The sequence below is a fragment of the Herpailurus yagouaroundi genome, unplaced genomic scaffold, assembly GCF_014898765.1.
Source record: "Herpailurus yagouaroundi ecotype Mexico unplaced genomic scaffold, PumYag 166, whole genome shotgun sequence".
Classification (NCBI taxonomy): domain Eukaryota; kingdom Metazoa; phylum Chordata; class Mammalia; order Carnivora; family Felidae; genus Herpailurus; species Herpailurus yagouaroundi.
This window is the reverse complement of record NW_024412407.1, coordinates 4,885,857-4,910,529: the sequence shown is the minus strand read 5'-3', so window position 1 is coordinate 4,910,529 and position 24,673 is coordinate 4,885,857. Positions and strand designations below refer to the sequence as shown.

The window sequence follows — 24,673 nt, the reverse complement described above, 5'->3', positions numbered from 1 at the left end:
ACAAATACAGACTCTGAGAACCAGAGTCTAATAAATTACACAAGGTAAGGACCCCCTGGCTCGGGGCCTTCACTTATTTACAAAATAGACCACCTACAGGGAGACTTTTTTTTTTTTTTTAAATCACTAAATTCCTAGGTTAAGTGACCAGTCTCCAAATCCTGTTTACACTAAAAGCACAATGACTAACATGCCCCGACTCTGCATGCTTAACAGCTTTTCACACCAGTGGCTGAAACCGGAGTCGTGATCAAGGAAATCATCAAAGCACATGGATCAAGACACCCTACTGTATGCACTGTGCCGACTTGAACCCTGAGCTCTGTGCCTCCCTTCCTTCCCAGATCGGGACTCCATAACAGCTCCTTCCCTGCTCACAGCTGAGCCTAAGAAAAGGTGACACGTGATTAAGCAAACCGCTGCTCGGTATGCCCGGCTTGCCACAATGGGTCTCCCAGATGCTTTTCCAACGGGAAATCACATACCATATGTATATGAGATGTGTGTGTGTGTGTGTCTGAAGCTTGAGGTGGGCAGGGAGGCCCTGCTGTAACAAAACAAACCCAGCAAGGCTGATAGCTTTGCTCCCTGCACTCACTCAGCATTCGTCACTTTGTGCTGCCCAGTAATTTAGGCATGAATTTAAGAATTCAAGACCTCTTTCAATGCCACAGGTGCAGTTCGTAGCCAAAACTGACCATTTTTGTCACGGTAAATCACTTGAACACTCTTGTCCTGTGATGGAAACTCAGGTGCCTTCTATTTCTGCAAGCAATGAATTTGCCTTCTTAAGGAAGGAGAAATCATTACACACCCAGTAATAAATGCAAATTGTTGCTGCTGAATCAAACCATGTAATGCTTGCCCAGTTAAATAAACATCAAACTTAGGAGTCTTACCTAGACTGATGGAGAACGGATTTAAAGATTTAGATTCTGGTTATTAGCAAGTGAGAGATGCATTAACTGCATTACAGGCAGAGTCAGAGGCAGCATCAGAACGGGTGAGGAGCAGGAGCCAGTGTGACGGCTACTCCAAAGCACCGGACCCTTTCCTTAAATCTCACATCAAGGCGACACAACTGAATTAAGAAAGCCCTCGAAAGTCGAGCTGTTCCACATGAAGAACTATTAAAGAAGTTGAAGGTGGGTACATATTTCCCTTTGCTAATATCAGAATTATTTTCACGGCTGAGGTCTCTTGGCCTAGTCCAAAACTGAGCAACTGGCTGCCAACATCTGACACACAGGACCATTTCCTTTTTCGTTAATGGGCCATCAGTTCCTGCATAGGGTAGTCTTGCCTTCACTAACATTCTACAATCCATTTGCTTCCTCCACATTAGTGACTTAAAATGCACCAAGGGGAGATACTACAGAACAGCAAATATGGAACCGGGCCAACACCAGGCTTGCACAGACGTAAGAAAAGAGATGGCATCTAGGACAAAGTTAAAACAAAAATAAAACTTAACAGGCGTGTGTGTGTAAAGGGGGTGGGGGGAAGAGGAGAGAGGACCCATCCTCTTTCAATTTGCTGAGGCAAAATCTCCCTGCTGTGAGAGCTGCCACCTCCCGGGAAAAGAGCCAGTAGGTTGCCTCCTCTCTCAGCGGTTACATATTAAGCCTGCAACTGTTTACGCTCAATCTCAGATACATTCTGTTCACCAGCTTCAGAGTTCCAAGTGCAGGTGCCCTCAGTTAATCATCCCAGCTCACTCCAGAGGCACTTCCAGCAGTGAAGGATGTTCCAGGCAGTCAGCCAGCCAGAGTCGTTTTTTTTTTTTTTTTTTTTTTAACTGCACCATTCTGGTCCCTAAAGACTTGTTTAAAAAGTTTGGTTTTTGTTTAAAGTGGTTTCCTCAGATGAGAGGTAACAGTCAAAGGACAAATCTAGGACTTCAATTTGGACGATGAAAGACAATGAGGAATGAAGAAACAAACTCTTGGTGGTGACAGCATTGGGGGAGGGAAGGGAATGGAAATGAATAATAGACCTAAACGCTGAGGAAAAATATTTTCTTAAAAAAAAGTGTTGAAGGTTACCTTCCAAGACAAGAAAATCAACCTCATAGTCATTTTGAAAAAACTATTTACTTTTTTCCAAATATGTGTTTTACAGAAAAGGGTCGCTATGGGTCAAAAACATTCTACAGAAAAAAGCATTTTTATAGATATTGGAAATAATTTTAATAAAAGAACAAGTTCATATTTATCTAGCTGTGGCTGTGTTCCATAGGAAGAGTTTAGCAACCAAAGTGCAAAGACAAAATGAGTGTGGCATTTCTTGCCACACAAAATATTGACAATCTCCCTTATAGCCTACTCTTAATTGCAAACTGGGACGCCAAATAGATGACATATGACCTTTAGAAGTAGGGCTCCAATGGACAAGGGGACAGGAGGGTCAAGCATCAGAATGAATTCAACCGAAGTGCAAACTGGCTTTGAACCCAGCCAAACCCAAAGTCCAGCCAGAGGCCCATTAGAGATAAATACAAGTAGGAATATCACTTTTACAAGGTTGTGCCACTTAACACTATTAAACCTAATCGATCCAAATCAAAGCTAAGCACACCCCCATTACTAGTTCTGTCCTCGTCCTATCCCATTTTTATGAAGGCTCCACATGATAGCTTAGTTCATGCCGGGGGAAGATCTTCCAAGTTCTCAGAAGGAGCCCTCCCAAATCCTCTGTCCAACCTTTTTTTACCCTGCCCTCCCACCTCCCACCCTGAGACAAGTCAATCTTAACAAAGAGGTGGGGATTCTGTCATTGTCTCAGGGAAATTAGTTCTAAATAACACCAGAGAAAGATCACTTCCATGAGCAGCATTTGGCTTTAAGCCAAGGGGATGCACCTTCTTCCAGCCTCCCCGCAAAATCACAACGAATTCTGTATCATCCTTTCTACCGCAGGAGAGATCTCCCAAGTTCCCAACAATGACTGCACAAGGTGTTGATATTACATTACTTGAGGAGAAAGAGAGGGAGATATATATAGTTTTAATAAAACCCCCATGCACAATTAAACTTGATTAAAAGCCTGGAGAATGCTAAAAGTAGTAATGAGTCCAGGAGGCTGCAGAGCAGAGAGTACAGGTGCAGCCTTCCTGCAGTCAGGAAATGCTGGCAAGTAACAGGAGACATGACTTCACTTGAGCATTGGAGAAGCAAAAAAGTTGCCTTGTCGTCCTAAGTTGGTGGCAGATTTGCTTTTGCTCCCAAATCTAAAAGAAAAGAAAATGAACTGAAAATGGAGTCTATAAAAAACGGTAAACTGTAACATTATTTAATATTATCATCTAAAAATAGGAAGCCCTCCACAACTACTCTGTAAACGACTCTTTGTCACCTGAGATGAGAGGGGAAACAAAACCTTTAGACCCTTTTAAAAAGGGGGTTGTTATGGCTCCAGATTACCTTTTAATGCCTACTTGCTAGCTCAGGTCTCATTCAATTTTTCTTTCAATAAGCTTCGGTGTGATAGGAAAAGAGGCCTAAGGAAGCAGCCCTATTTTACTTCCAAAGCCAGCCAGTTCCACATACCTGGGCGTGTTCTTGGTGAGGGTGGAGCGGACTCTCTGCGACAGGGAACTAGATGAAGGAGTCTTGAGAAGCTGATGCTCAGGAGTGGTCACGGGCCCCAGTAAACTCACTTTAATCAAAGTTAAGACATATTTTTAAAGGAGGCACAAAAAGGAAAGCACCCTTGTCAGTGGCCAGTTTTAAGTTGAGTATGCCATGAAGCACTTAAGAGCTAAGGTTAGAGGCCCAAAGTCCCAGAGATCATTTCTGTCATTGTCTTGTAACACAGCAGTATATCTTTTGAACTGTGCAGGCAACTGCTCAATGAATAGCTGACTTTCACTTCCTGATTGAGGCCATTCACAAACTCCAGCTTTCACAAATCTAACGTCTGATCATTTGGTTCTTACCTGTATTAGAAAAAACAGTATGCTTTCTTAAAAAGGATCTTGGGGCACCTGGGGGGCTCAGTCAGTGAAATGCCCGACTCTTGATTTAGGCTCAGGTCATGACCTCATGGTCATGGAATTGAGTCCTGTGCATCGGGCTCCACACTGTGTGTGTGTGTGTGTGTGTGTGTGTGTGTGTGTGTGTGTGTGGAACCTGCTTGAGATTCTCTCTCTGTCCCCATCTCTTTCCGCCCCACCCCTGTTCGTGCTCTCTCAAAATAAATAAATAAACGTTTAAAAAAAAAAAAGGGATCTTGCAAAAATAAAGAATAGGTCTCCAATGCCAGTAAAAGTTGGAAGAAACCAGCCTCGTGCATTTTTGGTGGCAATACAAATTGGCAAAAACCTTTAAGAAATCAAGTTGGTTAGCGGGGCGCCTGGGTGGCTCAGTCGGTTAGGCGGCCGACCTCGGCTCAGGTCATGATCTCGAGGTCCGTGAGTTCTAGCCCCGCGTCGGGCTCTGTGCTGACAGCTCAGAGCCTGGACCTGCTTCATATTCTCTGTCTCCCTCTCTCTCTGACCCTCCCCTGTTCATGCTCTGTCTCTCCCTGTCTCAAAAATAAATAAACGTTAAAAAAAAAAAAAAATTAAAAAAAATTAAAAAAAAAAAAAAAAAAAAAAAAAAAGAAATCAAGTTGGTTATCAACAATAGCCAACGTATGGAAAGAGCCCAAATGTCCATCGATGGATGAATGGATAAAGACGTGGCATATATGTTATAAATAACACCAATTCTTTTTTTTTTTAATTTTTTTCAAAAATACACCAATTCTTAATAGAACATGTAACTAAATTATAGTTTACAACCATAAAAGTGATACATAGTAACAGGAAAAGTTCTCACAATATGCTACGTGAAATAAGATCAAACTATATCTGAATTGTTATATATTTTTTTTCAACTTTTTTTTTTTATTTATTTTTTTTGGGACAGAGAGAGACAGAGCATGAATGGGGGAGGGGCAGAGAGAGAGGGAGACACAGAATCGGAAACAGGCTCCAGGCTCTGAGCCATCAGCCCAGAGCCTGATGCGGGGCTCGAACTCCCGGACCGCGAGATCGTGACCTGGCTGAAGTCGGACGCTTAACCGACCGCACCACCCAGGCGCCCCCTGAATTGTTATATTTTTAAAATATCCACATGTATATAAAGAAAAGGAGAACCATGTTTCATGAATATAAAAAAAAAAATAAGGATAGTAGAACTGTACAAATTTTCTTTAATGTTAGAATCCTCATAATGAATTTAAAATTTTTTATTGAAGAATATGAATTCCAAATAGCTCTAGCAAAGGCAGGAAGAGAGTAAATAGCCAGAACTAGAGAAGAAGTCAGGTACCTTAAGAAACATAACTTGGGGGGCACCTGGGTGACTCAGTTGGTTAAGCATCTGACTATGATCTCAGCTCAGGTCTCAAACTCAGGGTCATGAGTTCAAGCCCTACTTTGGCCTACTATTAAAAAAAAAAAAAAAAAAAGCACAACTCAGGCCTTACCTTTAATATCTGGGGTCTGTGGTGTTGAAAAGGCATTTGAATTTTCAATGACATGCATGGGATCAACGTTCTCTTGTTCTACCATCATGAACCGACTCCAATATTCCAGGGGCAGTGAAAGCAGGCACTCTACCACCTAAAAAGCCACCAAACATGTTAGCACACCCCCAAACCTCAGGGCTTACCTCTCACCACTCTCTCATTTTATCATGTTATACAAGTTTTTATATATATATGAAATGTTACACAAGTTTTTGTGTATTTATGAAATACATTAAAACTCGCATAACATTAACACACATACATGTTACACACACACACACACACACACACACACACACAAAATGCACTTGTCTACCTTGGGCTGACGTTTGATGTCCTGCAACATTACCACTGGATCTGGATTAGGCACAGCATGGGCAACTATGGTAGGCCCAAAGATTTTAGCCAGATTAGCCACATCCATTTTAGTATTTGGGCTCTGAGCCACTCTAAACAAGAGAATATTCAATTAGAAGACTTTGTCCATCCACTTAAATGCAGATCTACCAGAAAATATAAGATCTACCAGAAAACAATTCACCCCTCACGTTCCCTCCCTAACACCCAACCCACATTATGCTCCCAGTGGCAAATTCCCAACCTCTCAGAAACAAGTTTCTGCTGTACTCACCTCTGCAAGTGAATCATAAGGAAAGCTAATGTGTCTCTGTTGGCCTGGGGCAGGTCACCAATAGCCTGGTACATGGCAGCTTTGCTGTTGTCCTCATCTGGGATTTCTGTAAATGAAAGGAAAGCACCAAGAGGCCTAGACTTCTTTCTCTTGACAGCGGGCTTCCAAGTGATCGACCACAAAGTGTCATCTATACAGTAAGCTTCTGAAACTTCTGATTAGGTTCATGACTGAAACGAACTCCAATTTCATTAACAAGCAGGACACTAGCCAACAGCTCAATATTAGAAATCGGAACCTTCACAAAAATCGGCCCCTGCAGTTAGGGAAAGCAGCTAGCAATCCTTGTGCTGGGAAGGCAGGCCTACAGCCGCAGCAACTACAATTACCAAGAAGGTTTTCATCTATAAAACATGTTCAAGGGCCCACTATGTACCAGGTACTATTCTAAGTGCTCAGGTAAAGCGGAATTAAGCAAAGACTTTGCCTCATGGAACTTACATTCTATTAGAGTCAGTCAAAAAGCAGGTATCTATCAGGTAGTGATACACAGGGGAAGCTAGAAAGTAATGGGAGCGGTTATTTTGGACAAGGTGGTCAGGAAAGGTGTTTTTGAGGACAAGACACCCAAGAAGAAACCCAAAAGAAAGAAAGGGAGGAAGGAAGGGCAAATCATGAAAATACATTCCAGGCTGAAATAATAACAAATGCGAGGGCCTCAAGATGGGAGTGAGCTTGTCAAGTGCTAAGAGTCGCAAGAACCCCAACAAGTGGAGAAGAAGAAAGAAGGGAAGGGCATGGAGAGAAATGATGCTAGAGACGTAAGGAGCCAGCTCATACAGGTGGGGTCTTTGGGGCCATGTTAAGGGCTGTGGATTTTATTCCGAGAGTGATGGGAAGCCACTGGAGATACTAAAGACAGAAGGGCTATCATCTAATATAAATTTTAAAAGGACCCCTCTGGATACTATATGAGGATCACAGTGTTGAGGGCCAGAGTAGAAAAGGGAAAACACTAGGTTCTTCTGTCACTCCAGGATGAGAGATGTCAAGAGGGGTAGTAGTAGGAGTGGCAAATTTCAATTTTAAGATAAATTTTACAAGACCTCTGCTGACAAGATTTGCCAATGGATTAAATGTGGTGTGGGGGAAAAGAAGCCAAAGATGGCTCCAAGTTCAAAATGACAATCTCAAACTCTACCAAAAATAACAACAACAACAAACCCTGTTAACGCCCTGTATAGTTTATTTTTTTTTTTTTTAATTTTTTTTCAACGTTTATTTATTTTTGGGACAGAGAGAGACAGAGCATGAACGGGGGAGGGGCAGAGAGAGAGGGAGACACAGAATCGGAAACAGGCTCCAGGCTCCGAGCCACCAGCCCAGAGCCCGACGCGGGGCTCGAACTCACGGACCGCGAGATCGTGACCTGGCTGAAGTCGGACGCTTAACCGACTGCGCCACCCAGGCGCCCCTGCGCCCTGTATAGTTTAGACAGGAAGAGGACAGGCACCAGGAACATGGATACAGGCATTCTTCATCAAAGTATTTGAGCATCTACTATATGGCAGGCACTGTACTGGGCAGTAAACAGAAGAGTCAAAAATTCCTGCCCCTGGGGCACTCACATTCTAGAATTAAAGATCTACTCTTACCTGCTGCTTCCATGAAAGTCTTGTTTAGCCGAAAGGTCAGAAGGGGTTCTTTGAGATTTCGAAGGAAGTCCTTCAGGAGGCTACAGATAGCATGGATATCATCCACTTTGCTGAGGAGGGGTACAGTTTTCACTCTGAGGAATTTCTCTTTTAGCTCTTTTACAGTCCGGTCACAGCCAGAGATCCGATACAGGCCTGTCTATTATCAAGGTGACACTTTCAGAAAGAACCTCCTAATCATTAACACAAATAACAGATTCACGCTCTCTGAAGGTTGACTCTTACCTCTGTCAGCCCTCTCTGCTCAATCTCATTTACGCAATGGACAACAATGGAGGGAATCATTGGAGAAGTCTGGGACACATAATCTGCCAGGATTCCCTGAAAAGGGAGAGTTTTAAGTTATTATTTATTACCACTTAGACCAGCAAATGAAGAGGAATAGGAAAAACGTCTCCAAACTCATGCTCAGGTTGGGACGTCATGTTTACTTTTAAATTCCTGTTCCCAAAGCATACATTAGAACAGAGACTCTCCGTTTGTTGTTGTTTTTTTTTTCCTACCTCCACACCAGGACTGGTTTCTGGTCACGTACCACATTCTTGCATGAACAAGTAATATGACCACTATCTACAACTCTACTCCTGCTTCTCTTCTACTCAAGGGCCTCAGAAAACAAGCAATGACAAGATTACAGGTATAGCCTTTAATATAAACTAATTTATTATTCTAAAAAAGAAAACCTTTTTACACTTCTATTACTCTTAGTAAGAAAAATTATTTAACACAAGTCACAGTTGCTCGGGACACAAACATATCTGTAGGGGAGAACTCCATGGTTCTATATCAGAGTACAGAAAATTTGTAACCAATTACAGGCACAAATAAGAACTCCTAAGATTAAAAAAAGTAACATTTGATTTGCCGGGGGCTGGATAGCAGCATAATCATTTTGTTTTGAATCTTAACACTGGTCATACAATAAATAATTAACAGATTGAATCAATGTTTAGAAATAAGCAATCTAATCTTAATAGCCTAGTATAGAATATCTCTAACATAAGAGAAAGTACATTCACAGATGAAATTACAGGATGGCTGGGATTTGTTTCAACACAATTCACTACACAGGGCCAGGAGGACATGGGGGTATTGATAAATCAACATTGGACATGAAGTAGTAATCACAGAAGTTGAGTGACAGGAACCAGGGATTATTCTAATCTCTCTACTTCTGTATATGTTTGAAATTTTACAAAATAGGAATAGAGTGTGGAGGGGAAGGAAGAGAAGAGGAGAGGAAAGGAAAGAAGGGAAAGGAATAAGGAAGGAAAGGAGGGAAGGGAAGGAAAGGAAAGGAAAGAGTATGAGTAGGGAAGAGGGGACAGGGTGGGAGAGAGGGAGGGAGGGAGAGAAGGGAAGGGAAGAGGAGTTTGGTGTAGAAAAGTTACTAAATAGACAAACCCAAGCAGGACTCTCCTGCAAATTAACATTTTATAATTTCTCTTCAACATTCATGGAAAAAAATATGCTTCGTATCACTTATTTTAGGATAAAAACGGACAGTAAGCTTTGGAAAAGCTAAAGAAGCCATAACACAAGGACAGCTCCCACAGCTGTCATACATGTGGTCATACCTCTCCAATCTTGACAGGTGTTCCTATCAGGGTAGGAATGCAGGGAAGGGGACAGCGGTCCCGACATTCTGGATGAGAGACCACACGACAATCTCGACACTTCAGAGACAGCTTGCCAAACTTTATCCGCTTTCCACATGGAACACAAGATTCAGGTTTAATAACCTGAGAACAAAAGAGGGCAGAAAGAACAGAACGGTCTGAATTAGAAAATTATCATCATCAACAACCAACAACCTCTTAATTCCTTTACACTTATTTGTGTAATTCTCGCAATAATCCTACAATATAGGTTTTGTTTTCTTTGTTTTAAGATAAGGGAATAGAAGCAAAAACAGCCTGTGTAATTTGCATAAGGTCATCCACCTGGAAGTGGGCAGTGTAGAGTAGTGGAAAGAATCTGCTGACAAGGAGTCACAGAACCTCCGTGTTAACTCTGCCACTTACTGTCCTGTGGCTCAACAACGCAATTGATTCTTCTGAGCCTCAGTCAGTTTGCTGGGGTTTTTATGAGGAAATCCAATGGGACAAATGTAATACATGCTATTTTTAAGAATACAATGTAAATATGTATCACCGAAAAGCAGAAACAATTGTTTCTGAAAAATTGGCTTTGTTTTAATTTAACATTACTCACAGAATGGAAAGATACACACCTTCTGTAACCAGCAGTTAGCCCTGATAAGTGGAAACGAAAGAAGGAGATGTGACATTTAACTTTCTAACACTAAGTTATTTAAATCTGCTCCTGGTATATATTAATTTCACAATCAAAAAACTAAGTGTGCCCTAAGGTGCCTGGGTGGCTCAGTTAAGCATCCAACTTCAGCTCAGGTCGTGATCTCATGAATTGTAAGTTTGAGCCCCACATCGGGCTCTCTGCTCAGTGCAGAGCCCGCTTTGGAAACTCTGTCCCCCTCTCTCTCTGCCCCCACCCCCACTCACGCATGCTCTCATGCTCCCTCTCTTTCGAAAAAAACCCAAAAACTAAATTAAAATTTTCCATTAAAAAGATAAATAAACAAACATTAAAAGAGAAAAAAACTTAAGTGTGCCCAAAAGAAGGAGAATCACGGATCTACCGTCTTAGAGACAAAGTCATGCAGGCGCATCCCTCCATTATTCTGTGGAGTGCCGGAACTGTCTGTCTCCGTTCTTGGCTCCAGCTGCCTGCTGCTCAAGGTAGAGTCGCTGTTCCAAGGTTGTAAGGTACCTAGGAAACAACCAACTTTAAGCCTTTGTGTCTTAATATTTTGTCCCTTACGAATTTTAACCCTGATTCTAAAATAACTGGTAGACAACCAGTAATTTGTAACCATAATCAGAAGTGACTACAACAGCTATGCAGAAAAATCAGTTCGAGAATAACAAGTTATACACAAGTGGCCTAGGCCAGGCTAGCAACCCAAAGGCAGAGTATGATACTGTGCAGAAACGTGCAAGAAACGAAGGAAGGATTCTAAAAAACCAAGTCTCCCCAAATTTTACCAGTTGCTTTACACAGGCAATTTAACAAAAAACCCAGTGGACCTGTTTTCCTTCGGCTTCTCGTCCAATATGGCACAGTCTCAATTGTAGACACAGCTTCAATGGGCCCGCCGTCATTGGGAACAGTCACTGTAGTTTTTGCAACTATGGATTCATTCCCCTGAAACAAAAACAGAAATGAGCGAAGAATAAACATGTAAATCTAATTTCCCCTCCGCTAAACACCCCTCCATAGGGTGTTTTGGAGTGGTTGAAAAGTTCCTGAATCTTGGTCAGGACTTAAGGACCCAGCTCAAAACACTCTGAAGTTGAAACCTCATACTTCAGAACAAAAAAACAGGGACACCTGGGTGGCTTCATCAGTTAAGTGCCCGACTCTTGATTTCGGTTCAGGTCATGATCTCATGGTTGTGAGATGGAGCTCCCCCTCGGGCTCTGTGCTGGGCTGGAGCCGACTTAAAATTCTCTCTCCCTCTGTGCCTCTCCTGCTCACACACACACACTCGCTCTCTCAAAAACTAAAAACTAAATACACAAATAAAAAGAATATTGAAAAAAATATATACAGGGGCGCCTGGGTAGCTCAGTTGGTTGAGGCTCCGACTTTGGCTCAGGTCATGATCTCACGGTTCGTGGGGTTTGAGCCACGCGTCGGGCTCTGTACTGACAGCTCAGAGCCTGGAGCCTGCTGCTTGGATTCTGGGTCTCCTCTCTCTGCCTCTTCCCCGCTCATGCTCTGTCTCTTTCTCTCTCAAAAGTAAAAAAAACCTGAAAATATATATATGTGTGTGTCACAGAGGCACACATACAAGCAATGAAGAATCAAATATAAAGCTGAGAGTTGTTTATTCAGAGTAATTCCATTCATAAGGATGATGAGGGATCCTATTACATTGAAAAACTCACCAAATCTCTCTCTCAAAATAACACTGCAATGTTGACTCAGGATTTTTAATGCTTGGGGCCACTAATCTCTGATGTGTTCACAACCACAATTCTCTTGGCCTGAATCTTCTTACCTGGTCTACTGTGGAGCCAATGGAACGAGTCTTCTTTACAGGTCCAGGGGGACCATCAATGAATTGTCGGCTACTAGAACGCTAGAAAGGAAACAAAGACCAATAAGTTCAGTGCCAAATAGAAGATCTGAAGCACAGAAGACAAAATTATTCCATTAGACAACCTGGTGCAAGTCCTAGCTACCAGGGCTATGGTAAATGACAATGTGCTCTCTCCCATTCTATTTCCATTTCTTAAAGCTTACATTGTACCAATACAAAAGTGCCCTCAGTGCCCTAGAAGAAACAAGCAAGCTTTGGAAAAATCTAGATGACAGCACCAGAAAGAGTACAGCTGTAATCCTATCTAAGTACATGAAGACTCTGGAAACATATGAAGTACCCTGAACAACTGCACACAGACAGATCTCCGCATATCCCATTATACACACATTTCATCTGAAAATTTTATTAGAGTACAAAAGTACTGCGTAAAAATACATATGACAACTCAAAACAAACTTAAGTATATCCTTTTCCACCCCATGAATGAACTGAAGCAGCCAGAACAGTGAAATAGGACAAGATTCTGTCCTGAGTTCCCACCTTAAGGAACATCAATGCTGCCCCCCAGCATAAATTCATTTTGTAGTCAGTGTTTAACAATGACTAGAGCAACAGGTCAGGAATGCTGTATCTAGGCAAAAATTCTAGAGAAAATCTTTTATTGCTATTTTGTAAAAACGGCAACAAAAATTAAACAAAACCATACCTACCCTCTTTTCTCTCTTCTTCAGTTTGAAAGTCTTTACCAAAGAAGAATCCCAATCCTGTTGACAATTACAGTGTATTAATTCTTTCCTGTGGTTAGGCCTCCCCTAAACCCTGTGCAAATAAACTTACAGAGAACTTTAAAGGCTTTCTGACTCAGGCTACCTAACTTACAATTTGAGGAGAGGGGAAAGGGAGGGTCTCAAGTGTAGCTACAGAGCGATAGTATGTTAACATGCTTTCTTTCCAAAATTGAAGCTATTATAATAGAATCAGGAATCAATACCTCAGAGGCAGAAAAGGTTAAAGAATCAACTTCTGTCGTGATTATCTCCAGTGCCTGGTCCTTTATTTATGATTATTTTTGTAATTAGTTTTAGAACTTACAGAATCTTAGGCGCTATACTGATCGTGTTGTATGTGATTCTTGCTCTTAAGGGATTATTATTACTTAATCAGATGTTCTGCACAATATATACCCACTTTAGTTCCAGTTTAGGTTTTGTTTCTCAAACATCCCTCTTCCTTGGGCCCCAACAAACACATTCACCACTAAAGAATTATTTTTTACTGCAGTCTAGTTTCACTTCACTTATTTTAACCATTTACATTCAGTTTTAGTAGCTACCTGTAACTTCCTTACTCCTCATAATCCCTGAAAACACAAACCCCAGAAACAGTAGTACATAGCAAATAGTAGCTTAGCTAAATAAATTTAATCTCTCCAATTCACAGTCAAGTAATTTAGCTACTCATGGCTTGATTCAGTTTCAGTTACAACAGATATACCATAAATAGGTCTAGCTCCAAAATCAGCTATGAATATGTTCTACTTTTTTTTTTTAAGTTTTTACTTATTTATTTTGCGAGAAAGAAAGAGCCAGAGAGAGGGAGAGAGACAATCAAAAGTAGGCCCACACCGCCAGTGCGGAGCCTGATGTGGGGCTCGAACTCAAGGAACCATAAGATCATGCATGACCTGAGCTGAAACTAAAAGTTGGACACTTAACCAACTGAGCCACCCAGGCACCCCATTCTAGTTTTATTATATATTCCAGACCTATTCATATCATTCCTTATTTCAAAAAGGGGTACTTAGTATTAGTACTTATATCTATAAAATGGCAATGATTTCCTCAAACACTGATTTGGGACACAACGCTCCTAGCCCACGTAACAAGTAGCTGTCACTTATTTCACTATCAGAAAACCAACCACGGATAACCTCCTGATTTATTGATTTGCTAGCTTTCAGCCAGCAAAACAGGAAAGATACACAAACCAATAAACCACCAGCTTCTGAACATCAAACAAAGACTGAAATCTCAGGAGATGACCTTTTATGCAGAAACACCACCTTACGTTAAGAAAAAGGTGCTGCCCCACAAAAGCAAGGTAACAAAGAGTTTAGATACATTAACCATTGTTGAGCAAAGCATTATAGAGTGTCTGGAAACTCTGTCAGTCTTCTGGCAAAAGTTCCAGAGCATTGGTTTCTTTCTAATTGTGAAGTTAGTTTTCCTCAAGAATCAAACTAATTCTGAAATAAGGCACAAGTCTATTATTTCCAAGAGCAGAAAATAAACCCTGACTGGGTAGAGTCTGGGTAACTTTTTTTTTTTTTTTTATTGCAAGCTGGGGCTTTTTAATAAGCCAAGATATAGTCAATTAGTACAAGTAGTTCACAGATCCGCTAAAGAAATTTAACCTCATGCCAAACCCTGAATTCTATATTCTCGCTTCCAGAAACTAAATGTATAAGCCAGTCTCTTACAGCTCGTGTAGACTTTTATCTTAAAACGCTAGCTCAGTATCTATAACACATCAACTATTAAAACAGTAATAAAGGAACTTCAGAGGACAGGAGATATTCCTAAGGGAGCAGGGGTTGAAAAAAAAAAGACAATTCTCAGAGATCAAATGTTCATTACCAGCGATTCATCAGTCTTGTCAAAGCTGATATCTGATAAAATGGAACCAGATTCGTCAATAGTTGACAATCTAGATGAGGCAAACAATACAGTATTAGAGAAGACTGTGAATACAAAATCCATGAACACCCAGAACGAGTCACAGTGGTCATGTAACACCAGCAATTTCACAGCAGTACTTTCCTATGGAGACAACTACAAGCTCAAAGCCTAGTTGTGGTGGTTGCTTGCTATGGTTTCCGTGGGAGAGCGCAGCTGCACGTGCATGAGTACACACGCAGCAGGCTGCTTTTTCAGCAAAGACTTCACAGCAGCAGTTGAAAGTTACAGTTGGGGAGCATGGGTGCTACTCCCTGCGGAATAGGCTACTGAAAAATTCACAGGCAGAAGAATGAAGTTTAACCTGATCCTAGTTGTGGTTGCTTTCTACAAGAAAGAGTATTACCCAGCATTAGCTTTTGAAGAAATTAAGCCCATATATCTTCTCAGTTATAAAGATTCCCCATAAAACAACCAAGCAACAAAATAAATAGCTTTAAGAGTGCTGACCTTTCCCTACGTATTGTATTGGGGGTGTTAAATTCAAAGCCTGGTTGAGACTATTTAAATAGTGATGCAGTGGAACCAAAATTATGGTCTGGTCTTGTCTCACAGAAGGCCTTCTAAACCCGAAGAGCTACAAGAGATCTCTGGAGAGTAAACACTGAAAGTGTTGCTGAACTGCCACTTTCACCTTTAGGTTTCTTAGCAATGAGTAGGATTAGTTATTGATGTGCAATTTAGCACCAACATCAAAATTTTACCCAGGGTGAAACCACATCCTAAGGAAAGATCAAAAACAAAACAAGATAAAAGAAATAGGGAGGCCCTTGTGCCTTTATTTCCCACCCACCCTTCCTCCAAAGTCTTTTTCTGCTTTATTCAGCACACATTCCAGAAGCTGTATATTTAAGAGTTCAGATAACAAGAACTTCTGACAGCTGCATTGCTTGTGATCAGATAACAACAGATGCAGTTTCCCCACCTTTTGTTCCCAGCATTGCCGCTGGATGGTTGGCCCCTGTTGAGAAAAGCCAGAGCTGATTTTTGCTCCTCACTTAGTTGAATGCTGCCAGATGTGTCACACATGAGCATCTCTCGAATCAGCTGAATCTGTCTTTCCTGCAGACCAAAGCAGAGTAGAACATCCTAGCTAACCAGGGGAGAAAGCTTCACCTCAAATTTATGGGACAGACAGACCAGAAGACATTAAAATACAGCATTATGCAAATGAGCCTCCAGGAAGTCTGCTACACCAATAGCATATTAATTCACATCAAGCCCAGATTGTGCTTCTGATTTCTGACTGGTAAAATGAACTCCATATAGAATAGTGGGGTTTCTGCTACTAGACTTTTGGGTCAACCTGCTAATCCAAGACAGTATTGCAAAATGAGAGTCCTAAAATAGATTTCACATAGCAAATTTAGTGTCATTTTATCAGGACAATTATTGGCCTCTTTTATGGATCAAAGCAGCCACCCACCTTTCTAAACAGTGGAACAAAATGCATTAAAATGGATACAAAGCTGTGACGCATTGGAACCAGTCAATTTGAGCTTACTGAGGCATTTAACACTGTACCAAGATGGATTAGTGCCTCCTCGTAAAGGCTTTCCTTTGTATCATGACCCACCCTGGTACATCAAAATGATAGTGTTCCCTGTTAGTCACATTGCTCAACTGGCTGAACATGCCCAGCCCCTGACCCTGAATCAGAGCGGTAATGAAGGAAAAACCTAAGAGTTGTCTTGCCTGTATCAATAACAAAGTACCAGCTACCGACAAAAGGATGAGGACATTCTGGGTAGCAGAAGAGAGAGCCAACATCTTGTGACAGATCAAGCATACTAGGAATTCCCTAGTTTTCTCTAAATTCTCATTTGAAATGTATTAAGTCAGAGTTTCAAGTGTAAAAGAGAAAAAAAATTTCAATTTCAACCTATGAAGAACAGGATTTCCTACACTGCAATTTCAGCTCCCATCAAGGCCAAGTTGTCATTGGACAGGTTGCTTTTAGTTCTATAATGTGGAAGAAAGGGAGTGTAACCGGCGGGTGGAAACATTACCAGATGACGCTGCCCCCTCCCCCCACCGCACGGTTCTGGGTTCTGGCGTAGAGAACAATACACACCAGCTTCTCACAGTCAGCCTCAGCTCGCTGTCTCCGTTTGATCTCGACATCCACCTGATTGCGTGCGTGCTTCAGCTTAACATCCAGCGCACTACGCTCAGTCTCTGCTTTCATCAAAAGATCCTTGTACTTCCCCAGCTCATGGTCTGTTCTCTGCCACTTTTTACGGAAATCTTCAAAGTCTTTTGCCAACTGGATGAATTCTAAGGAAAGGGGGAAACTTCAGTCATTCAAGCACCAAACAGGGTACAATGCTCTAACGAATGAGTCCTCTAGTTAGTTTTCCTCCAAATTTTTAACTAAGGGATCAGCTAGACTCTGGGCAAATCTACCTGAAAATAACCAGGAGCAGGTCTGGATATATGTTCACCACCCGACATGTCAGCTTTGTGGAAAGCAATTCCTGTTTCGATAGGCTACTTACTTTGGCTTAGCCAGTGGCATCTGCTATGGAATAAGGAAATCATTAGTCACCTGGCTCCAGATGTAATACCAACACTGAATGCTCCTGAACAGAAGGCAATCAAAGGGGGATACCTTTGGGGCGGCTGTCACACACCAGGACAGTTACAGCTATAAAACAAAAACAGCCTCCTTTAGAGTCACGCATTGTTGCGCCAGAGAGACGTTAAATAGCAAATTCAAATATAACTGCTGTAATATGCTCCGGTAGATGTAGATTAATATTATAGATGTCTGGGCCTGCAATTCCATTCAACTATATAATTATACAAATATTGATTTGAAAGTAAAGAGCCAATTTGCTTGTGCTGTTTAACACTGCCCTGAAGGGTATGCAAACATTTATGTGGGAAAGACACAGTAAGAACAGATCATAGTAACTTAGGGTGAGTCACTGATGGCAGAATGTGGACTCTCCTCAAATGTCTGCAGAGAGCATCACTTCCAAGGCAGTGCCTCAAAGCAGGATAACCCTGGTGCATTCACACTTGCCACCTGCTATTTGGCAAAGACTATTCAACACTGCCTTCCTATTTTCCAGTTACCTTCAATCTATCTCTAGGCATCACTCCCCACCACAGTCATGGAGGAAGTTCCCAAGGTGTACATCTGCTGCTGGTCAAACTAACCCAGTTTACAGTCGAAACTAGGCCACAGGCACACAAAGCTAGCAGATTCTTGGGTAGTAAGGGCACTTTTCCTATTTGAATTTAACCTAAGAGCACAGAAACATGAATATAGTGCCCTTTTAAAGCAGTTTTAATAATTTGACTAAATTTCATACCTACAAACTAGGATGCCAATTCAATCTAGAAAAAGCAAGTCTTACACATAAGGACACTTCAGTTTATAACAACAGGTTTTAGCAGAACAGGGTATTATGACCTAGTTATCTTAGACAATGCAAATATCAAAGATACACACACACACAAATATGGATCTACATATAGCTTTAAATGGTATGCTGGTTTTGTTAACAGTTTAGAACACATTACTATGTTTTTTCCTCCTGAATTTAAAGAAAAAGAGGGGCACCTAGGTGGCTCCATCAGTTAAGCATCCAACTCTTAATTTCAGCTCCGGTCATGATCTCATGGTCCTGTGAGATTGAGCTTCACGTTGGGCTCTGTACACTCTCCCTCTCTCTCTCAAAATAAATAAACATTTAAAAAAATAATAAAAGAAGGGGCACCTGGGTGGCTGAGTCAATTGAGCATCTTACTTCAGCCTGGGTCATAATCTCACGGTTTGTGGGTTGGAGCCCCACATCGGGCTCCCTACTATCAGCTTGGAGCATCCCCCGCTTCAGATCCTGTCTCCCTCTCTGCCCCTCCCCTGCTTGTGCTCTCTCTCACAAAAATGAACATTAAAAAAATAAAAAGAAAAAGAAAACAAACAATATTTCCTTTTGCATATTTATTTCAACAATGTAGACTCACAAAACTTTTTTAAAGAGCTCGTTCTTAGCCACATTCACTCTGGCAATTCATCAAGTGGTACACTTTACGATTTGTGTACTTTTCTGATGTATGAAATAGCACTTCAATATCAAGAAATAAAGAACAAGAAACACACTTTTCAACTATACATCCAAAATCTTTCTAGCTCCACATTGAGGTCAATTAAATATTTCTAAATACAGTGCTGCACACACACTCAAATATTTAGTGAATTGAAAAACAATTTTGAGGAAAGATTTCCATTGGACCTAATTGTGCTGGTTTGTTTGTTCTTTAGGATACTCCTCCTTGGTAAGTCTTGTTAAATTTGAGTTTTAATCCCTATTCATTGTTAATTGGCATATATTATAGGTCCAACCAAATTGGACAAAGGAACTCAAACCAAATAAAGTATAAGTACATTTCAAGGGAAGACTTCCTATATTAATCGTACAAATGACTAAATCATTAGTGCAACTTGATTTATGTTAGACCAAAATCAGAACATCTGTGTACCTACGATACTACTTACATACAATTCTGTTATGAATGAACTAAGTTTGCTAGAATGGGTCAAAATGGCATGTCAGGGACATGGGTGGCACTGAGCCACTGGGTGGCTCAGTCAGGTGAGCATCTGACTCTTGATTTCGGCTCAGGGTCGTGGGATCGAGCCCTACACCAGGCTCCACTCAGTGTGGAACCTATTTAAGATTCTCGCTCTTTCTCTCTCTCTCTCTCTCCCTCTGCCCCTCTCCCCTGCTCACACCGTCTCTCTAAAATTAAAAAAAAAGAGGGGGGGAGCACCTGGGTAGCTCAGTCAGTTAAGCATCCAACTGTGGCTCAGGTCAAGATCGCAGAGTTTGTGAGTTCGAGCCCTGCATCAGGCTCTGTGCTAACAGCTCAGAGCCTGGAGCCTGCTTCGGATTCTGTGTCTCCCTCTCTCTCTGTCCCTCCCCTGCTCACACTCTGTCTCTCTCTCTCTCTCAAAAGTAAGTAAACTTTAAAAAAAAAGGCACTTTACATCACAGATCAGGAAAAATTTTGATGTTGGAGATCAACAAACATGGAATTTTGGGGACGCCTGGATGGCTCAGTCGGTTAAGTGTCTGACATAGCTCAGGCCATGATCTCAAGGTTTGTGAGTTCAAACACCGCATCAGGATCTCTGTAGTCAGCACAGAGCCTGCCTTGGATCCTGTCCGCCCTCTCTCTCTGCCCCTCCCTGGCTCACACACGTGCTCACTCTCTAAAAAAGTAACAAACATTTTTAAAAAATGGCATTTTTTGGTCAGTTTGTGAATCACAATGCAAATTAATGTTAGCTCCCGTCATGAACTACATGTACAAAAGATTAAATTCAAATTAGCTCCTCTAAAAAGTTATGTATATATTAAACTATGAAATGCATCTATCAGAAATGCGGTAAGAGAAAGGAGAATTCCTTAAAACAAATTGAGGATTGGGGTGATTGGGTGGCTCAGTAGGTTAAGCATCTGATTTTGGCTCAGGTCATGATCTCACGAGTTCAAGCCCCACATTGGGCTCCATGCCTGTGATGCGGAGCCTGCTTGGGATTCTCTCTCTCTCCCTCTCTGCTCCCCTCTCTCAAAATAAACAAACTTAAAAAAAAATTGAGGATAATGTTTGATTAATTAAACACACACACATACACACACACACAAACAGAATTTGGTTCATAGTTTAACAAATAGATTAAAACAGTCCCACAGATCTCGTTTTCTCAGCTCACTCCTCCTGGGGCCTTGCACAGGCTCTTCCCTTTGTTTTTCCCCCTACTCTCTGAGCTTCTTAAGGGCAAGGGCCCTGTGTCTCTTTTATTTCTAATGCCTTATAGTGCACAGTAGGCACTTTATTCATTGAACAGATAAATGAAGAATTGCTGCTCAGATCAAATTTATTTATTTATTTGTGAAATGTTTATTTATTTTGAGAGAGAAAGAGAGTGCAAGCAGGGAAGGGGACAGAGAGAGAGGGAGGGAGAGAGAGAATCACAAGCAGGCTCCGCACTGTCAGCGCAGAGCCCAATGTGGGCTCAACCTCAAGAGTCAAACGCTTAACTGACTGAGCCACTGCTTAACTGACTGAGCCACCGAGGAGGTGACCCCAGACCAAATTTAAACTCCAGGCATCCAAGCCCACCTCACCATCTATTCAAACTTACCTCCCACCGTTACACATTACTCTTTCTTGTCCCTGCTCCCAGAACAGACCCATGCTCATTTCTGCCTTCTCTCATGATCAAGCTATGTACTCCAAACAGAATGCCCTACCTACACTCTTCTTTATGTATCCATTCTTCTAGTCCCATCTGTTCTATGAATCCTTTCCTAATCTGTTTGCTCCACATTACTTTTTTCTATACTTCCCAGAAGCATATATTTTAATACTTGTTTTATCTTCTGTTTCATAAGAAACCTGTCTCTGAAACTTAAATACCATAATCTTCTTGAAGACAGGTCATGTCATACACACTGTAATATCACCTAATATATAGCATAGCACAAACCCAGCATTGTGTTAGCACACAACAGGCACCTGATAAATATTAATTATATTTATTCCTAATTTACACACCAATGACCTCAAAAAATTTCAGGCAGCTCATGAAAAAAATAAAAATCATGTAGACTAGGGAAAACAAAGATAACAAAATACCTAGGCTATTAAAGTCATTTTATTTGAATATTAACCTCACTCTGATATTTCAGGAATCTAGGACTTAGCTTTTAAAAAAAAAACAAACTATACAAAAAGGAGAGAGAAGAATGAAGTTACTATGATGAAAGACAAGAATAAGGAGTCTGGATACTTAGTCATAGGAGGAATTCCTAGGATCAAAGAAGAGGACAGACTTAGGTGGTTGCAGAAAGGAGATTCTAAGGGAAACATGGGTAGTTTAGATGGTTAAGCATCCAACTCTTGATTTCATCCGACTCCGTATTGGGCTCTGTGCTGACAGCGCGGAGCCTGCTGGGAACTCTCTCTCTCCCCTCTCCCTGCTTGCAAATGCGCGTGTGCCCTCTCTCAAAATAAATAAACATTAAAAAAAAAAAGAAAGAAAGGAGATTCTAGCGTCTAGAAAACACGAAACCACTCTATTTCCTCAAAAGCCAACGTTCTGAGTTAAGGATCTGGAGAGGGAGGAAAACATACCTCTATTCTATAACAGTAATCAATGGGAAGATAAAAATGTGTTTATAAAACAAAGATACCTGTAAAAATAAATATCTTTTTTTTTTTTTGGCATAATTACTTCCAAAGTATTTTCACAACTGGTATCTCGTTTTATCCCCCAAATGCTCATAGCACTCCCACAAAGAAGATAAAGACATTTGAATTCCTATTTTACAGATGGAGGAACAGACACAAAAATAACAAAAGCCAGCACTAGTTATTGAGATTCTAAACCTCAGATTCCTCCCTCTGCCCCCACATCCTATCAGCTGCCTCCTCCTAGAGATCTTATTACCACAGTCTCTTCTACCCCTTTCCCCTTATTTCCATCTTTACGTCACAAACACCATTCCAGGGGCAACTGGGTGGCTTAGTCAGTTGAGCGTCCAGCTTCGGCTCAGGTCATGATCTCACGGTTTGTGAGTTCGAGCCCTGCGTCGGGCTCTGTGCTGACACTCAGAGCCTGGAGCCTGCTTCTGATTCTGTGTCTCCCTCTCTCTCTGCTCCTCCCCCACTCGTGCTCTCTCTCTCTCAAAAAATAAATAAACATTTAAAAAACAAACAAACACCATTCCAGTTAGGGCTTCTCCTGCCTCTTTCCTGAGCTATGGCAACTGTGCCCTCATCGGTCTCCCAGCCTCCACCTCTGCTTGGGTAATCTTCCAAAAGTTCCACTGGGATCATCCCATTCCCCTACTCCAACTCCCCTCAAACCCTACACCCACTTGCCTCCACGTAAATGCCCTCTTTCATCTGTCTGCTGGGATCTCACCCTACATCTAAGGTTCCACTCAAACCCTACTTTTGTCCATGAAGCCACTCAGCCAGTCATCCCTTTTCCTCAACTCAACATGTACTAAAAGCTGTTTTAGGTTTTCACTAAATATTTGAATGAGCCTGAATTTGAAGATCTCTTATTCAATACTCTTCCCCACTAGACTCCAAAGTAATCCATCTTCTGAGATGATATAACCTCAAAGAGAAGCCTAATTAGTATGCCATCATGGTTACTGAGCTGGTATCAGATGATAGAGCTATGGAACAGCTATTAAGAGAGAGAAAACAGAATATTGTCTTAAAAGGCCTGTAAGTGGATAAGAGCTATTAAAAACATCAAATTAAAGAAAATGCTGAATGGCATAAGCAAGACACCATACTAAGCACTGTGAAGATTAAAAAAAAAAAAAAGTTGAAGACGCAGTTCTTACATTACTTTTATACCAGTGAGGCTGACTTAAGAGCAACACTTACTAAATTAGGTATTAATGAAAATCTCAAACAGGAGAGGATGGCAACCCAAAGAAAAGCTGATAAAAATAATTCCCTTAGATCACTTTAGTCAGGGCCGTCAGCCCTACCTCCTTTCTCACTAATCTACTTCCCAGCCCACTATTCTATCACCACCTCCTTTTTCTCCCCAGCTCTCTACCCAATTTCAATCCTTTATTACTAAGAATCAAATACATGAAATAGGTGAAAGCAAATGAACAGTCCCATCTTCAAAAAGAAATTATGACATTTTTCTCCTCTTCAATTGAAAATGTTTTACATCACACAGGGGAAAAAAGCCCAGGATAAAAAATAAAGACAACTACTAAAAAAAAAAAGTCCTTGGACCTTCAGATTCTGCCCAGTTCTTGGTATGAAAATGAAATTGGCAACTAATGCCAACTATTCAATGGAAAGAGAATCTTGATAATGAAAGAAGTCTGCGTGAACACATTTAAGAACAACTATCAGAAAAAAGTGACCGGTTAGAATGAGTGTCCATTAAGCTTTGACCATGGATAAGTGACCATCACTTTCTTTTTAGGAAACCCAAATGAAAAACAATTTTAAGACTGGAACACACTTCAGCTTTGCAGAAAACTCAGATTTGAAATCTGCTTTTCCTCTCCACACAGGCCAACTCAGAATGACTTACGGAGTTCATTTCCTTCACTGAGAATCTCCACCCGGCGTACAAGCTGCTCAAACAGATTCCGCAAATTCAGCATCGTCGTATCCATCTTTCTGCCAAGAAATCAAATATACATTAGGGGTCCTGCCTTCTCCCCCAGACAAAAGATTCAGTCCATCAGGGACTAACATCTGGACTCTTCCATTTGTAGCTACCATTATAAGGATCTCAAGCCAACAATTGGTGTTTTGTACAATCTTTATTATAAAAACAAAGCTGGAATGTTTTTAACACTCATTTGAAAATCAGAAAAGCATTTCAGACCTCCGAATATAACACCTCCCTTCCTGCCCACTTCTTTCCCCCCACTCTGCAGTCATTCTGGAGCTCTGAGGAAAGCAGTTAGGGACAAGCATGTCAGTTGATTACTAGGTGACCAACTATAAAATGTGGCTCTCAGTCTACTGATTAATATAATGCTTTTGCCACTTTAATCCTTCTGGACTGTGAAGACCTTCAACGTAACTTAAAAGGTTTATTTTTTATTTCACTTTTAGCTAGTACCCCTGTTGCAACTGCCTTTTAAAATGCAGGACATGGTCAGCACATTTCCTACCAACGGCACAGATGACGTCACACGAGTGATTAAGTGAGGAAATCGCCAGCTCAGCAGCACAAGAATTATTTCTGTAATGCAGGGCTCTCTGGACTGTGTGCAGGGACTATGTCTAATAAATTTATACTAAGTATAGGCAAAGGATTATGTTGTACCACGTTCTGGCATCAAGGAGACAATACACCACCTTCACAGTTAGAAGGGCAAAGGAAAAAAATCATTTGCTACTGTATTCTGTATAGCGAATTTCAGGCTTCATA

At 41.2% G+C, this 24,673-nt stretch overlaps 1 protein-coding gene and 1 long non-coding RNA gene across 5 annotated transcripts in view; one reads left to right on the top strand and one right to left on the bottom strand.

Annotated features, from left to right (window-relative positions):
• The first annotated feature begins 791 nt into the window (after positions 1-791).
• Positions 792-1,473, top strand: LOC121038596 (uncharacterized). The gene is made up of 2 exons (XR_005794413.1): positions 792-1,145; positions 1,346-1,473. It is a non-coding gene; the product is annotated as an uncharacterized LOC121038596 (long non-coding RNA).
• Positions 1,474-2,074: 601 nt separating this feature from the next.
• The window catches only part of RACGAP1 (Rac GTPase activating protein 1), a 29,182-nt gene continuing 6,583 nt past the window's right edge, over positions 2,075-24,673 (bottom strand). For 3 of the 4 annotated variants that reach the window (XM_040488191.1, XM_040488190.1, XM_040488192.1), the window contains 16 exons: positions 23,822-23,910; positions 16,799-17,001; positions 15,650-15,786; positions 14,626-14,695; positions 12,700-12,753; positions 11,945-12,025; positions 10,968-11,085; positions 10,520-10,650; positions 9,438-9,602; positions 8,086-8,181; positions 7,801-7,999; positions 6,146-6,251; positions 5,831-5,963; positions 5,473-5,608; positions 3,549-3,657; positions 2,075-3,229 (listed from right to left, as the gene is read on the bottom strand). In XM_040488191.1, the coding sequence (XP_040344125.1) occupies positions 3,154-3,229; positions 3,549-3,657; positions 5,473-5,608; positions 5,831-5,963; positions 6,146-6,251; positions 7,801-7,999; positions 8,086-8,181; positions 9,438-9,602; positions 10,520-10,650; positions 10,968-11,085; positions 11,945-12,025; positions 12,700-12,753; positions 14,626-14,695; positions 15,650-15,786; positions 16,799-17,001; positions 23,822-23,906 (1,899 nt within the window). In that variant the 5' untranslated portion in view covers positions 23,907-23,910 and the 3' untranslated portion in view covers positions 2,075-3,153. The remainder of the gene's footprint in view (positions 3,230-3,548; positions 3,658-5,472; positions 5,609-5,830; positions 5,964-6,145; positions 6,252-7,800; positions 8,000-8,085; positions 8,182-9,437; positions 9,603-10,519; positions 10,651-10,967; positions 11,086-11,944; positions 12,026-12,699; positions 12,754-14,625; positions 14,696-15,649; positions 15,787-16,798; positions 17,002-23,821; positions 23,911-24,673) is intronic. The other variant, XM_040488193.1, reaches the window with a different exon arrangement.